Source organism: Aspergillus puulaauensis, chromosome 3 (genome assembly GCF_016861865.1).
Source record: "Aspergillus puulaauensis MK2 DNA, chromosome 3, nearly complete sequence".
Lineage (NCBI taxonomy): Eukaryota > Fungi > Ascomycota > Eurotiomycetes > Eurotiales > Aspergillaceae > Aspergillus > Aspergillus puulaauensis.
Window position 1 is genome coordinate 3,403,370 of NC_054859.1, and position 17,343 is coordinate 3,420,712.

Consider the following 17,343-nt stretch of genomic DNA (forward strand, 5'->3'; position numbering starts at 1 on the left):
CGGAGTTCGGCATGGTATCGAAGGGTTTAGGGTTAGGATTGGATAATGAATAAATGAAAATTTGGGAGACGGCTTATCCCAGAACATACCGCAAAAGTACGCTTCTCCGAGTCAGTACGGTCATTATCCCAGTATCCCAATAAAAAGGAAGCTAGAAATACTCACCGTCTGGGAGCAGCTTCACGCCTTCCAACGTCCATGGTATACCCCCAAACTGCTGACTTTGGACCCTGCTCTCGACCAAAAAGTATTCAGTTTCTGAAACCTACAATCCCACCAAAGCAGAATGATATATAATCACAGCACTGGAATACCCGAGAAGAAGAACCTCAGAGTTCCAACCCAAACACCCGGTTATAGTTCATCCTCACAGGTATGGTCACTGAGTATATGGGCCTGATTATCATTATCGTTATGTACCAATTTCGTTTCGCGATGCGAACCGGAGCAGCATAGGGAACTTCAGGGGTTTCTTGAATTGAGCGAGAATCCCGAGAGCTTTGTGCCATATAGTAACTCACTAGAGAGATGGCTCCATGAGGGAGATGAGACAAATACGGGCCAAGGGATAACTACCGTAAAGTTCCGAAAACTGGCGATGAGCTTCTGCGACGCGATCTCTCCGATTTCCTGGAGAAGACCTTGGAGACCTCATCAAAAGCTGCAGCGGCAGAGGGAAGAAGGAGGATTCAATTCAATTCAATTCAATTCAAGTTCATTAACCTGTTATAACTAGAGGCCAGACGGCACTGTAGCTCGACTGACGGCAACCCCATCCTGTGTAAGGATATCAAGAGAACAGTCTGGGAATGTTGAGAAGAGTTGAATAGTATGAGCAAGGTCATCTGCTATTTTTTCCGCGGCCGCCTTCGCGATTCCCTCGGCGGGGAAAGTCATGTACAAGTCCAGAGAGCTGGCACGCTCTATAGAGATGATACCGACCTGACCTGGCACCGGCGTTGAGTTAGCCCAGCTGGCACTTGAGGTAGATTGAATGCCGTTGATTGCGATACTGCCACTAGCCTGAACAGCTTGGTGGTGAACGATACAGCCCAACCTTGTGTCATCGGGCCAGCTGGTACATTTGCTGACGATATGCTTCAAAGACACGTAGTCGTGGGGGATGGTCGCTAGCTGCTGGGCCTGGACATGGCGCAGGAAACCGGCGATGGTATAAGTCTGGTCGATCGAGACTCGGATGGGCAGAAAGTTAATGCATGGTCCGAGGACCGTTTCCATTCCCGGCAGAGGGCATCCCCGCCCGTGAACCACCTGGCCCAGTACAATCTCCGACAAGGCAGAGTGCCTGGAGAGAACCCATACGATGGACGCCTTGACCAGAGTGGCTACCGTGATATCAGGCAATCGGGGATGTTGGTCGATTTCTCGGCGGATTGTGAGCGGCGCGGTATCACTTTTCGAAGAGCTGGGGAACGAGGAGATGCCCAACGGGTCTGTACTCTCTCGCGACACATTCTGGAGATAATCTTTCCAGAACGAGAGCGGCTTTGAATGGTCATCTGCGAGACGATTATAGACCACCTCGCGGAACTGGGTTGTCTGCTGAAGCTGCTTATCCTCGTAGGCTGCAGCAATGGCCTGCCACAGGAATGGGAGGGAGGATCCGTCATACTGTGCATGGGACAGGCGAACGATGAAAGCCCAGGCTGGACGTGTGCTGCTGGTAACAACCGTAAAACTGACATGAAGCTCCCCTTGTTCTGTGGTGGCTTCAAGTTTCTCCTTGGATCTTTCGGCCACGTAGGCCTCTGGATCACCGCACTCAACGAAATGGAATTGAGGGTCCACTTGGTGTAGGATCACTTGAAGCACTCGTTCATCTGTACTGACGAAGATAGACCGCAAGATGCTGTAGTGAGACATTACTTTTGAGCAGGCCCGATATAGCTGGGCCATGTCTAGGGGAGAAGGGAACACTTCCGCCATGGAAACCAGAGATGACCGAGTGGTGTAGAAAGATTGGAAATCCAAGGTGGGCAGAATATCTGCAACATTGTCTTGGGCGTAGGGGTGATCTCTGTCAAAGTGGGAAGCCAGAACTTGTTGTCGTTGTTTCTCTGTGACAAGGGACAAAGGCTCATAGGACCTGGCGGCTGCCGACACTTCTTCACCAGAGGTGGCAATGACAGCCCACTCAGCGATTGTTGGATGGCGCAGGATATCGTGCGAGTTGATGGCAAGACCTCCTGCGCGGGCCCTGGCGGCGATCTTCATGGCGACGATGGAGTCGCCCCCAAGTAGGAAAAAACTGTCATCTGCACTCACGGTCTCGGTTGGTATGTCTAGGACGGCCGTGAGAATTTTGTGGAGTTTTTTCTCTGTTTCTCCTCCCACGGGACGTTTATTCTGCTGGTTCCTGGAATACGTGTGCCAATCCGCAGCTGGGACGGCGCGAATGTGCTCACGGAGTCGCGACCGGTCTGTCTTCCCTGAACTGGACAGGGGAATGTGCGAGATCGGGACGATTATGTCGGGTACCATGAAGCCGGGCAGCAGCCCCCGAAGGTCTTTAAGGGCGGTGGCTGCGCTGGTATGAAACTCCACAGATGGGGCGAGGAGCACATTGGCTGACCGGTTACCAGGGCAGGCAAGGTCAAGGCCAAGTCCAATCTCGTGTACGCCGCTCCATACATAGGCCACTAGGCGAGGGACCATCGGAGATTTGCGAGAAGGCGAGTCCGCAGAGGTTGCAGCCCAGGGCAGCATGACCTGGTCAACCACAACCTCCTTTGCCCCCTGGAAGCATCGCCATGTGTGGTGTTCTATGTCGGCGAGCTCGACCCGCTGCCCATGCACTTTGATCTGCCGGTCTTTGCGGCCCTCGAACAGGATCCTGCCGGTTTCCGTGTCATATCGGACGAGATCACCTGTCTTGTACAGTCTATCATGGCCTCCGCCCTCTGCATAGCGTGCCCGCAGCCAGCCCGGGGGCTCGATGAACGCTTCAAGGGACCTTTCCGGCTCATCCAAGTACCCTTGGCCCACGGCAGGGCCATTCAGAAGTAGCTCGCCCACGGCTCCGATTGGCAGAAGGGTATTATGATCGTGCGGATCGACCACCCAGCAGTGGATGCCTAAACCATGGCCTATAGAACGTGCATCCTCGCCGGGGGCCAAGGCAAATGTCGCTGTGTTGATTACCGCGCACTCGGTCGGTCCGTAAGCGTTAACGAGGCGGCACTTATCAGCCCATTGTGTGATGTGAGAGGTTGTCATCGGTTCTCCCTGGAGTACAAGTGTCTCTATCCAGTGTGAATGGTTCGAATCCAGTGCACTGACCAAGGATGGTGTCAAGTAAGCATGTGAAACCGAGAATGGGCAGGCGCCTTTCATGAGCATGTCGCTCTTCTCAGACTCCGTAATAGTGCAGACGGTCGCTCCGGTCATCAGCGTGGTGAGGATTTCCATCATAGAGACGTCGAAAGAGTACGAAGAAATCTGCAAGACCCGAGATGTGCGGTCTAGCCCGAAGGCCCGAATATGGTTCTCCGCTGCGTGGCAGTAGGAAGAATGGGAAACCATGACACCCTTGGGTGTACCGGTAGTCCCTGACGTGAAGAGAATATATACGGGTTGAGACGGGGTAGCAGCTCGGCCAGGTGTCTTCTTGTCCTGCTCGCTTTCGCCCCCGCGATGAGTGACCGTGGCATCCCCAATCTCGAGTATATCGCTCGCGAGGTCTCTGCTAATGGACGCTTGATCTGGAGACGATAGGACTAGAGTAGCGTTCACCCGCTTGCAGGTATCCTTGAGCCTGGAAACTGGCTGGGTAGGGTCCAGTGGCACGATGGTTCCTCCGGCTTTGAGAATCGATATGATTGCAACAGGAACCCAGCGTGATTTTTCAAAGCAGAGTGGGATGCATTGCCCTTTATACACGCCGCGTTCCCTAAGGGATGCCGCTATCTGTGTTCCCAGTCGGTTAAGCTCCTTGTAGGTAAAATTACCGTCTGACCCGGAGACTGCAGTGTGCGCCGGAAGTTCCTGCGCGCGCATTTCGATGAGCTCATGCACCATGGTATCTGGAGGAGTAGGTAAGGGCGCATTCCACGAAAGCAAACGGTCTTGATCGCGAGTGGTCAGAAGCTCAGGGTCATGAACTTTACCGCCATGGCCCTGGAGCAACGACGAAACGGCGAGGTTGAAATACTCGGAAAGCTGCAAGGCAAATGTGGGAGATACACTCGATGGACGGTAGCTCATGGACACCCGGGTGCGACCATCTTGTTGCAGGAGAATATAGACGGTGACGTCTTGCTACTCGTGCACACCGGAATTAGCCGTGGAGGAAAAAGAGCATCAGGTAATTGAAACAAACTTACCGAAATAGGGTCTATTGCACTGACTGGTGCTAGGGAGAGTGGGTGCGTCTTTTCGTGGGTTGACGGCGGTTCGTATTGTACATTGATCGCGGTTGAACTGAGGTCCTCCATGGGGACCCCAGCCGCTCGTGCAATTTCGATGAGTGGGAAAGCCTGATAAGAGAGGACGTTGGAGAAGTCCTCCTGTAAGCAGAGCGCAACTTCATCCATGGTCAAGCCTCCTTCCATGTGTATGCGGCATACGGACATGTTCGAGAACTGCCCGACGGCCCCATCGATGCCATCCACAGGCACCAATCGTCCTGATGTAAGAGTACCGAAGCACACATCATCGGATCTGGTGAAGGCACGGAGCGTGAGGGCCCACGCAAAATATAGGAGGCTGGAGGCGGTCCAGTCAGTTCCACGGCAAAAGGAGTCAATTTCAGCCCCAGAGTTAGAAAGGGAAATATCAAGCTGTTTCAAGGTGCCTGCAGTTTGGTTGTCACCTTGACACCTTTCGAGTGGCAGCCGGCATGGCTCAACGTCCTCAAGATACGTCTGCCAGTATTTGTAGGCAGGACCGGCCAGCTGTTTCTGAGATAATGCCACATAGTTCTGGTACGCATCACCCTGCGCGCCTGACGGTAACGAAGAATCGTAAGCCTGGCGGAGATCACTCTCTAGGATCGCCATGGAAATTGCATCAATTACCACATGGCTAATATCCAGCCGGGCGTAAACCTCGCCAGTGTCAGTGGTGCAGACGGTGAGCTGATGGGGATTCGTTTCACCGTCCAGCTGGCTCACTGTCGGAAGCAGCCTCGTGAGCACAGTGGGGATCTCGTCGACGAGGTCTGCAGTGGGGACATTTCGGATGAGATTGACGCGTGGTCGAATTTGTCGAAACACGACCTGCTCAAACTGGCCGTCATTTGAGAGGTCTTGTTGGAAAGCGGTTCGAAGAGCTGGGTGGCGAGCCACGACCTGATGCCATGCAGTAACTAATCGATCCAGATCGACTGTAGGGCTACCGGGATCGTGACAAGCATCATCCCGTACCCTCCATATGAAATGGGGAGCATAGCTGGTGGGGTCTCTTATCTGACTCAAAAGAATCCCTCTCTGTGCCGGGGTACAAGGCAATGTTATTTCCACGTTGGGGGACGGGCGTATACTTTGCTGAGGATGTTGAGCAAACCGCTGGGCAACCTGCACGATCGTGCGGTAATGGAAGAGATCCGCTACCGAGTGGTCGATTCCCACGGCGCGCGCCTGGGTTGTCGCCTGTAGAGCGGAGATGGAATCACCGCCCAAGCGGAAAAAGCTATCATCTACCCCGATCTTGCTTGGTGGGAGGCCGAGGGCGCGGGCCCAGATGCGCTGCAGCATGCGCTCTGCCTCTGTCGACACAGAACGCTTCTTGGTGCCTGTTAGAGAAAATACCGCCAAATCCTGACGTGCGACACCTGACAGCGCCTCCTGCATCTGCTGTCTGTCTAGCTTTCCTCCGATTGTTTGCGGCATACGGCGAAGTGGAATGATCGCACTTGGAAGCATGTAGCTCGGTAGTGTGTCTTCGAGGTGCCGTTGGGCCTTGGACGACGTGCTAGCAAAGCCAGGCGGTTCAATCACGGCCAGCGGCGGTATTGATGAAGGTAAGGTCTGGGGAGCACTCTCTGGGTGCTCGGGGACAATGAATGCTACCAAATAAGGGGTTTTTATGGCGCCAGTAGGTGTAACGATCACAGCCACCACGTCATTCAAGGTGCCACGGAAAGCCTGTTGCACCTGCTCTTCGACTTCACCAAGTTCAAAGCGCTGGCCCCGGAGCTTGACCTGGCAGTCTCTTCGTCCGACGAAAGAAAGAGATCCGTCACTTTCATACCGGACCAAGTCCCCAGTGCGGTAGACCTTCGAGCTCATCGCGTCGTTGCTTGAACCAAACGGTCTCAACCAGGATGGGCAAGGGATAAACGCAGCGGCCGTTTGCTGCGGATTATTCAAGTAGCCCCGTCCGACCAATGGGCCTTGTAACAATAGTTCACCAACTGCGCCGATAGGAACCGGCCAATTGGGATCCCTGGGATCAGCCACCCAGCTGGCACCGGCAATAGGGTATCCAATATTGGCAGCTTGAGACGGGATGCGAACCCTGGGTTGCACGGTGTATACAACAGTGCATTCAGCCGGTCCGTAGGTGTTTATCAGGTGCACGCGATCTGCCCATTGGACAACATCACTCGCGCGGACGGGCTCACCGATCAGACTGATTGTGCGTATTGGGCCAAGGTCGGCTGGTGTCAACGCACGCAAGAGGGATGGAGTTAATATGGTATGGGACGGTTGGAGGGTTTGGACGGCGTTGGCAAGTCCTTCCTTGCGCTCGGCTTCGGTAAGGATACAGACACAAGCCCCAGCAAACAGCGTGCCCAGTATCTCGAGGATACTGACATCAAATGCGTATGACGCAAAATGCAGGACGCGGGAATGGGCATCAACCCCCACGGTGCGAGTATATGACACAGCCATCGTCGCAAAGGCTCCGTTTTCAACAATAGCTCCCTTGGGCTTCCCAGTCGAACCAGATGTAAACACTGCATATAATGCATGGCGAGGATTATGTTCTGAAGACTTCCGGTGCGTCGGATGTGTAGGCGTCGAGACATTTACTTTGCCAACAACGACCACCTGGTTGACCAGCGTCCTCGCAACCTGCTGGCGTGACTCTGAAGTGATGATTATAGGCGCTCGAATCTCATCACAGATGGTGCGGAGTCGTCCCAATGGATAAGACGTGTCCAATAATACAAATGCCGCGCCAACCTTGAGGGCTGCGATGGCAGCCACCACGACCCATTGAGATCGGTCGAGATATATGGGAACAAACATTTCCTGGCCAATACCATGGGTTTCCAGAACATCCGCAAGGCCACTAGCCAAGTGATCGAGCTCCTGGTAGGTTAGATCGCCGTCCCAAGCACATACAGCAGGGGCAAGGGGCTGGGATGTGCAGTGCTGGTCGATCACCTCAGCTACTGTGGTTGGGACCAAAGGCCGGACATCCGCGTTCCAAGCCTGTAGCTGCTGCATGTCGTGCGGGTTGACTGCCATGACCTCCCGTAACAACGCGTTGGGCTTGGTGTACACCTGTTCCAGCAGGAAAGCAAACTGGTTCAACATGCGCTGCATCTGCCAATCTGGAATAACCGCGGCATCAAAGGCGCCTTCAACGGTCACCGACCCGGGCTTTAACGAGGCAGTCAGATGCAGGGCATACGTATTGAATGCCCCGTCCGCAAAGGTGGTGTCCACGGGCTCCATGATGTCGAGCCCGGCGACCATCCGTTCAACCTCTTCTCGCCCTTCAATATTGAGCAGCGTCTGGAAGGAACACGCACGCGAGGCGTTAGTGCCCAACGCCGCGATTGCAGGCAGCCCGACTTGCTCAAATGGAGCCATACGGGCAATGTTTTGCTGTAGGCTCTGTAGGGCCTGTACAACAGTAGTCGCAGGATCAATTACCACACGCAGTGGAACTGTGGCTATTGTCGGTGCGCTTATGGCTTCGACACCCTTGACCGGGGCCGTCCTTCCGGTTGTCACCATGCCAAAGATTACGTCCTGCTTCCCCTGGTACTGTGCTTGTACAAGAGCCCATGCTAGCCGAATGGCGGTGCTGCGCGTCACGGAATACTCGAAGGGACCGCTTTGCAGCGAGCATCGCTTCACTTGTAGGGCCCGGGGTCGGAATGACGGGGCCGGCAATGCAGGGAACGGCTCGGCGTCTACGTCCTCGAACTGACCTTGCCAGTATTCAAGCGCTGCATCTTTCTGCGATAGGGCGTACTGGACGAAATTCTGAAACGGGATCGCTCGTGCTTCGGATGAATCGTCGTGGTAGGCTAACTGAGCCCGTAGGAGGAGGAGCGGCAACGACCACGCATCATAGAGAGCATGATGCATTGTCAGCATGAGATCTACTGACGGAGGCGCCTTATCGGACGTAGGAAGAATTTTAAAGTGTACAAGTGGCTTCCCAAAGGGAAGCCCCTGGCTGATTTTCTCATCACCCTGCTGGTCTGCAGCTGTCCAATTCAATACCTGGTTCCGCACGACAACCTGAACAAACCCAAGTCCAACGGTTTCAATGATTCGGGTGCGTAAAATAGGATTACCGGCAGCGACATTCTCCCAGGCGGCTTTGAATCTATCCGAATCAACCTGCTCGGGTAATCGTAGCCGATGGTGAGCTACATAGGCTCCTGGTCTCTCAGCCGTCAAGACAGCGAGTCCACTCTGCAACGCCGTGCAAGGGATAATATCTTCAATATCTTCCTCAGCTATACCACACTGCGAGATTGCTTGCTCTCGAGCTTCCGCTTGGTGTTCCTGAGGGATCAGGGAGAGCGGTACAATCCCGGTCACGCCAGAGCTCTTGTTAGTCCGGTTGGAAACGGAAAGGAGCTGGGCCATGTCATGGAGTTGGGGGCTCATAAAAACTTCTGGAACCGTCAGGTCAAAGCCAGCACTACATGCCGCGGACGCCAGCTTCATGGCGGCAATTGAATCACCTCCTAGCTGGAAGAAATTGTCCTTGGGGCCCACTGTCCCCGCTGGGCAGTCTATAACCTGAGACCATAGACCTTGTAGCAAACGCTCCTCGTCGGTCAGGTCTTCAGGGCGCCATGCGTCTCGCGCTTGATGAGCCTTCAACACAGACTGAAGCGCTTTTGCGGCCTCTTGGCAGATACGGCCGCGGTTCACTTTGCCGTTGACCAGGCGTGGCACTTGCTGTAGTGGTAGAATGGCGGCTGGGACCAAGAACGCCGGAATCTTCGCCTTCAATCGACGTTTAGTTTCTTCAGCTGCAGCATAGAAGCTGCTTTCATCGGGATCATATATTTCCTGCACCACCGAAACCACAAGATAATCCGAGGTCGACCCTTCTGGAGTCACTAGCACGGCAAAAACTTCATGGCAATCCCCTGGAAAGGAGCTCAAAACATGCTGCTCAACCTCCGATAGCTCAATCCGCTGTCCGCGTAGCTTAACCTGCGTATCCTTGCGTCCGATATATTGCAGAGAGCCATCCGGTAGATTTCGTACCAGATCACCCGTCTTGTACAGTCTTTCGGCTCGTGAGCCGCGTAGGCGCCGCAGCCAGGACGGGGAAGAGAGGAACGACGCCGCCTGTTGCTCTGGAGAATTCACGTACCCTCGTCCGATGATAGGGCCCTCTAGAAGCAACTCACCTGGCGCACCAACAGGGACCAGCGTGGTGGGATCGCCGGGGTCTACCACCCACGTAACGCAGCCTGTACCCTCCCCGATGTTCGCGCCCTGAAACATGAGTTTTTCCGGCCTCGGCTGCGTCGTTGCTATCACAGAGCATTCGGACGGGCCGTACGCGTTCATGAGTTCCACATGTGGCAGCCATCGTTGCACGTCATCAGCTGCCATTGCCTCCCCACCCAGAACCAAGGTCTTCAAGCTGGGGAGCTCCTTGGGAGTGAGGATGCGGGCAACCGAGGGCGTTAGGAGTGTCCAGTTGACTTGATGCTCCTGAATTGCCTCCGCTAGACGCCTCTCCTTGTCATCTTGAGAGGGCACGCACACACATCCACCGGCCAAGAGAGTGGTAAGGATCTCCACTATACTGGCATCAAACGCAAAGGAAGCGAACTGAAGGGCACGGGTCCGTTCGTTGATGTGTAGGGCTTGGCTATGTGCTGCTGCAGATGAACAGAAGGCCCCGTGCTCCATAACGCTTGCCTTTGGCGTTCCTGTTGTACCAGAAGTGAAAATCGCATATGCAGCCGATTTTGGTGAGCCAGCCGGCGTTCGAACTGGGTTCACGGGCGTACCCGGCTTTCGTCCTTCGACCAAGTCGTCAATGACAATGGTTTTGGATACAATAAACGCAGAAAGTGTCTCAAATTCAGCCGACGCAAGGATGAGGGGGCAGTCGAAGTTCTTCTTCACCATGTCCCGCAGTCGCTCAGCAGGATGCGACGGATCTAGAAGCACGAAGGCGCCACCTGCTTTGAGGACGGCGAGGGCTGCCACCACAGCCCATGTGGATTTACCACTGCAAATAGGAACGAACACCTCGGCACGCACACCGTTGTCATAAAGTGTGCTGGCCCAGGATGACGCGATCCGGTCCAGTTCGCCGTATGCCAGCTGACCATCCCAGGCGGATACAGCAATGGCTTCGGGCCGAGCGAGGCTCTGCTTTAGGATGCCATCATGAATGCACGTACGCAATAGCTCCGGTACATCGCGGTTCCATTCCAGGATTCGGGATTCGCTCTTCGCCCCGAGGGAGTCGAGGCCGTTCAGAAATGTGTGCTTAGTGTTCATGAGCTGTAAAACACATTGTTGGAACGTGTCCGCAATCAAGTCTGCCTGCTCGTCCCCAAGGGTCTGCGTCCAGTATGTGAGATTCCCATGAATCGTGTCCTCGTCGATTGTAATATTGACCGTGATGTTGTACTATGCGATAGAAGGGTTAGCGAAAAACCACCAGGTCCGAAGATCTTTGATCGTTTTCACGGGGATTTGGTTCAATCGTCTCATTGAACACTTACCTCAGTTGAATCATGCCCACCTTCCGGTACCAAAATGGCAGGGGACCCATTCTTTAGGTATGGGTCCGAGTCCGGAATCTGCACCGACATGGCCGTGTTGAACAGCGGCTGGCCAGAAAGACCCAGTGAATGCATGACCTGCGCCATGGACCAGTGCTGGTTCTCGATACTCCGCCCGTGGGTAGCTTGATCCGCCTGGAGGAGAGATATGATTGATAGGTCTCCGGTGAGAGACAGTCGGCAAATCAGCAGGTTAATTAGCGGTCCAGCAATTTGGGAGGCTCCCTGCAAAGGGATATCGCGCCCAGAGGTCAGGTAGCCGAAGCACACGGACTCTGACCCGGTATATGCACGCAAAACGAGACCCCACGCAACCCGCAGTACACTGGACACGGTAATTCCCCATTTGTGGCAGAATGGCAGCAGGCTGTTGGTAGGCCCGAGGTTCAACTGTGCTGAGCGCAGTGTGGCTGGCTTCCGGCTCTGGCCTGGGGCTGGCAGCGATGGGAACATGCATGGGTGTGAACCAGTCAGATACTCCATCCAGTAGGGCTCGGACCCGCCCTGTGGATGGCTTAGGAGGTATTCAACGTACGAGCTGTACGGAGTGCTCTGGGTATCATCCAACAGTCCATTGTATGCGTCACGGAAGTCAGTCAGAATAATTTGACCGGTCACTCCATCCATCAGTGTATGATGGATAGTAAGCTGACAGGACACCCTACCATCCTGCCGAGCCCGGAGCAGCAGATAATGCGCCGGCTTCGTAAGGTCTTGCTGGTATCCTCTGGTGCCCGCATCGAGGTCTGTGGCGCTTGCAGCTTCAGGGAGGATGCGGACATCTGCCACCACGGATTTCAAAACAACCTGCACCGGGCTCCCATAGCCACCAACACCGTTGAGAAATATTGTTCTCAGAATAGAGTGACGGCTCACCACTTGCTGCCAGGCATTTTGGACTTGCCCCATATTCACAGGGAGCGAGCTCTTACGCGACGGAAGGACTGCCCACTGTATTCGTGACCAGTACATATCAGCGACCTTCAACTGGCCCAGCCACATTCCGAGTTGAATAGGTGTACAGGGATATATACTCTCGATGTCCGATGGGTGGATATGGCACTTGTGAGCTGTGTCTTGGAGAATGGCCTGGAGCTGTTGATCGGTCTCTATGGACAGCAGTGGCAAGTCCGACACTGTCAGCTGTTGTTGCTGGCTCAGCGCATGTGGCATCGCCTCCAGGGTTCGCTGACAGGTGTGACGCCATTCCCGCAGTTGATCCTGATGCTGCATTTTGCCATGATACATGAACGTCATATTAAGTGATCCCTTCATAACGGTCGCTGACACGTCGATCAGGGCAAACCGTGGTAGATCGGGAGGCATAGGAACCAAGTCGTGGTCGGGGGCGCTCGCCAGCTGAAGAAGCGCACTCGATCGCTCGAGCTGTTGGAATAGGCCGGTGTAATTGAAGAGAATCTCCATTGGGACATGCCCAGGGCAAGACTTTCCGCCGTCGGGGTGGCAATAACGCGCTACAAAGTACGGCCATCCATTGCCCGGAATTGCCCTCCGGCTATCCTTGGTCAGTCGCAAGGTCTCCGATATATCCTGGCCCGCGTGGGCGTCAACGACCAAGGGCGCCATCGTGGTAAACCAGCCCACCGTTCTAGAGATGTTGATGTGCGGGTTCCAAGGCTCTCGTCCATGTGCTTCGCTGAACACCGTCGGGCACGTACGGTCGGGAAATATATTGACGAAAGAATGCAGAAGCGCAGCCTGGAGGATTTCCACGAAGTTGGTGTTGAAGGTATCATTTGCGGAGCCAAGGAGAGCCTGCGTAGTTTCTGGGGAGAGACATATCGTCTCCTGAATAGTCTGGCTCCATGTGTTCTGCGCTATTTCAGGGCCCCAGTAGCTCAGCGGCGCCGCGGGAACGGCTCTAGTTAGGGCTGTTTGCGGGTTTATGGAGGTCAGCGCATACTCCCGCTGCATCCGACACCATTGCTGAAATGAAACAGAAGGCGGTTGCAATGCACGGCCGGAGGAGAGAATGTCCTCGAAGTCCTGCAGCAATATACGCCACGAAACCAGATCAACGACCAGGTGATGGGCCATGAATCCAAGTAGGTCCTGCCCCGTTTCATCATGGATCAGGTCCACAACCAGCAGTGGCCCCTTTTCAATGTCCAGAATGCCCTGGCTGTCGCCTAGAATCTGCTTGATCTCAGACTGCGTGTCACTGGACGGCACCCAATGCTCCCGGACGGCAACGCTTTTGCCAACATCCGAAGTGATAAGCTGGCCCCACTGGCCGTTGTCCTGCCGGCGGAAGCGAGCCCTAAGCATCGAGTGCCGCTCGACGACAGTTTTAGTAGCCTTTCGGATCTTGGCCGTTGATACGGGGCGCGTGAGGCGCAGCAGAAACTGCTGTGTGAACCGGTGATGGCCCCCCGGGACGTGCTCAAAGAACAGGCGCTGGGCAGGGGAGAGCTCAAACGAGACATCTGTTGCGTCCTCTTGGGCGTCTGCTGAGAACGACGAGTCCGCCCCCGCCTCCTCGATTTTCTGTGCTATCTTGCGAACGGATGGATGCCGGAAGATGTCCGCCACCGTGATGGCCCAACCAGCGGCCTGGCACCCCGAGGCAGCCTGCATGGCACTCACCGAGTCGCCCCCGAGGCGGAAAAAGCTATCTGTAACGCCAATCTCCTCGGGGTGTCTGTTCAGGGTTTGTGCCCATATCCCCCGTAGTCGCTCCTCCTGGGCACTCGCTGGTTGATACGGTTGGGTATTGGCCGCTGTGCGGTAGGCCTGCATCTGTTCCCACGATAATAGCGACGCCTGGTCGCGGAGGCAACGACGATCCATCTTCCCAGATGGAGTCAGGGGTACTCGAGGAACTGGCAGCAAGACGGCTGGGACCATAAATGCCGGCAGGGCTTCGGACAGACGGTTCTCAGCCGTGGCACACGCGGCGCGAAAATCCTCACTCGGGGTTGAGAAGATGGAGTCATACCCTGGAGACTTTTCTCCTCGAGATGCCTTTCCCGCTACAAAACCGACAAGCACAGCGTCAGGGCGGTTTTGTGGCACCGATGACTGTGAGCCTGAGCGCAGCATCTCCACTACGACTTGCTCTGCTCCCGGGAAGCATTCGTGGATATGATGCTCGATGTCCGCAAGCTCCAACCGCTGCCCATGCAGCTTGACTTGCGTATCCTTCCGGCCAATATATCGGAAGCTACCATCAGCGACACACTGAACAAGATCGCCGGTTCTGTACAGGGGAGCGTCGTGGACAGGACCGAGTCTCTTTCGCCAACGAGGGGCGTCGACAAATACTTGCGCTGTTTGCGCAGGGTTCGAGATATAGCCGGCGCCCACGATCGGGCCCTCGATGAGCAGTTCTCCGGTGCTACCAAGAGGCATCAATTTCTCATGTCCCCCTGGGTCCACCACCCAGCCAACCCCGCCGGTAGGAAAGCCAATATTCGCGGGGTCCTCCTGGAGGAGACATGGCTGGACACTGAAGACAGCGGAACACTCGGCTGGGCCGTAGGCATTGCGGACTTGTGCATATGGCGCCCACCGAGCAACATCGCTGGCTCTAACCGGCTCACCCACAAGTGCTAGGGTATGCAGAGTGGGTACGGACTCGGGGTGTATGATTCGTGAGACACTCGGTGTCAAGCAAGCTACATTCACCTGGAATTGAGATATCGTCGCAGCCAGACGGCTGTGGCATTCGGCTTGCGTAGGAATGCACACGCAGCCGCCCATTATTAACGTGCTCAGATGCTCAATGATACATGAATCAAAAGCGGGTGACGCGAATTGCAAGACCCGAGTCATTGGGCGGAAGTTGTACAGGGGGCCATGGGCTATCGCGCTCGCGGCATAACCTTGATGCCTGACGACGACACCTTTGGGCGCCCCCGTGGAGCCCGAGGTAAAGGTAGCGTAGAGAGGGCTCATAGGGCTTACATCTGCGAACGGCGTGCTTCTGTGACTGAGTGGCGTGTTAAAATCGAAATCGTCCACCAGGAAAGTGGACGCGACGCCGAGGCCAGATGCCTTCTCAGATAATTCCTTGCACGTTATAATCACGGGCGCCTGCATCGCCTCACACATTTGTTGCAATCGTGATATTGGGTAGGAAGGGTCCAGCAGCACAAATGCCCCCCCTGCCTTCATGACAGCCAGCATCGCGACTGGTGTCCATTTGGACTTTTGCAGGTACAAAGGCACAAATGTTTCCGGCCGCACCAAGTCCCTCGACAGGGATTCTGCCAGGGAGGTTGCCATCACGTCGAGGGTCTGGTATGAGAGGTCTCCATCCCAGCTGTGAATCGCCAGGGCGTCGCCCTGTGAATGCGCTCTTTGCTCTATCAGAGTATGGACGCAAGAATGGGACGACGCAGTGGGTGCGGTTGGAGTGTTCCAGCCAAGAAGAGCGTCGTAATCCTCTGGGCTCACAGGATCAATATCGGCAAGAGAAATCTTCGGTAGCCGTTCAATCTGGTCATAAATGTGGGCAAGCTGCCCCAGAATTCGCTCGACCTGTCGGGGCTGGATGACCACCGGGTCGAACCATGCCTCGACCTGAATATTTGCAGTGGATGGCCGGCACCGTAAAATCAGACTGTACAGGTCGTAGGTTCGCTGTACTGCGCGACTCTGTGCAAACATCTGTGGGACCTGGTGGGCATTCTGGGGTTCCATAGCCAACAATGTTTGAAATCCACACGCTGCCGCTGGTCCGGGACCTAGATGCAACAGGCTCTGGAGGCCGACATGTTCATACTGCATCCCCGCAGCCCAATCCTGTTGTGTCGCAACGAGTGCGTTGGCGATCGTGTCTTGCATGCGCAAGTGGGCGCGCACAGGAACGCTGGTTAATGCTGGCCCACTGATCTCCTCAATGCCGGCGATTGGGACGCCTCGACCGACATTGATGGCGCCAAATAAAACGTCCCTAGAGTCGACGTAGAAGGACTGTAGGACGGCCCATGCAAGGCGCATCTTGGTGTTGACGGTAAAAGCGCTGTTCAACTCCGGGTTTATTTCCCATGCCCGTTCGCGGCATTGACCTGGATGGGGCATGTATCCCACAGACGGCAGCGGAGGGTACGTGCTCATGGAAGTCCTTTGGGCATCCCGGAATTTCTCCTTCCAGAACTCCTCCGCCTTCGATCGAGTGTCTTGCACGTAATCAACCAGGGGTCTGAACGGATGCTTGACGAGGGATTCCCCCTGGTACGCCTTCTCAGTCTCGCGCAGGAGCAGAGCCATCGACCAGTCATCGCAAACCGAGTGGTGGATGACGACTGTCAACACCCGTCTTGCGAGAGCGAGGTTAAAATATGCCAAAGGCTCTCCTGTCTTCCAGGACACACTATCTGTGACGCCAGGCACTTCATCCTCGTCGGCTGGATGTTCCTCCCATGCCAGAGCTCCCCGTACCACAGCCTGCAAGCATCCATGCCTGGCCGTTGACACTATTCGGGTGCGCAAGATGGGATTTGCCTCCGCTGTCTGTTCCCAGGCGGCCTGCAAGCGCTTTGGGTCGATATCCCGCGGTAGGCGGTACTCATATTCCACGGTGTAAGCTGTCGAATCCCTGAACGTGAGGGCCATCATCCCCTCCTGGAGAGCGGTACATGGATATACGTCCTCCAGATCCTCGGGTGGACAATGGCATAGGTCTGCTACCTCCTCGAGCACGGCCGTTCCTTCATCATCATCACTCCGTGGGGACGGTGGTTTCTCAGCAATAGAAATAACTGTGTCCCCGGTGGAAATCTTTGGTTTGGGGGCATGATCCAGTGCGCGTTTCGTGCTAATGTCCATGCTCTTTCCCGGTGGCTCGGGCCGGACCAGATTGGATACACCCATCGAGTCAGCCTTGGTGAACTCAGGTTCAGTTTCCATTATAAAAAGGATAACGCTGTGCGTAGTAGTATTCAGTTTAATATCTTGTGTGCTCGAATAGCAAGCAAAAAGAAGGGCAAACGACTACAAGTCCACAGCTTCAATTGCGGAGAGTGCTAAACTAGTTATCCTTAATGCTCCAATGGCTCCATGGTGCCAAGGTCCTTTGTGGATGTTGCCCTAAGTCATGAGGGCAGACATTATGGTGTCATAATCTCGCTGGGCCAGGTCTGGACGATCGTGCTTGGTCTGATTCTCGGGTTCATCATCACTGCTGGCCCGCGTTTCATCGCCTGGTAGGATGTTCCGCTGGAGCGCCGTTTTCTGGCAGCGGACATGAATGCGCGTCATAAACTCGAACCTTATGCCGGGCTATACTCCCCGTTGCTGGGGCTATAACAGGGGAGTATTATGTGTACAGTGCCCCGGATTGAGTTTGAGGCTTGACTTCGCTGTAGGTTGAGGTCGCATCAACAGGCCCTTTGGGTTGTGAT

The 17,343-nt window shown here is 55.1% G+C and overlaps 1 protein-coding gene across 1 annotated transcript; it reads right to left on the bottom strand.

The window, feature by feature from the left end:
* Positions 1–732: 732 nt before the first annotated feature.
* Positions 733–16,849, bottom strand: APUU_31373A (non-ribosomal peptide synthetase; the record flags this gene model as incomplete). The annotated part of the gene is made up of 3 exons (XM_041702569.1): positions 733–4,278; positions 4,344–10,820; positions 10,916–16,849. 3 exons carry the CDS (start codon positions 16,847–16,849, stop codon positions 733–735), a joined length of 15,957 nt encoding a protein of 5,318 aa, XP_041555342.1.
* Positions 16,850–17,343: the final 494 nt, after the last annotated feature.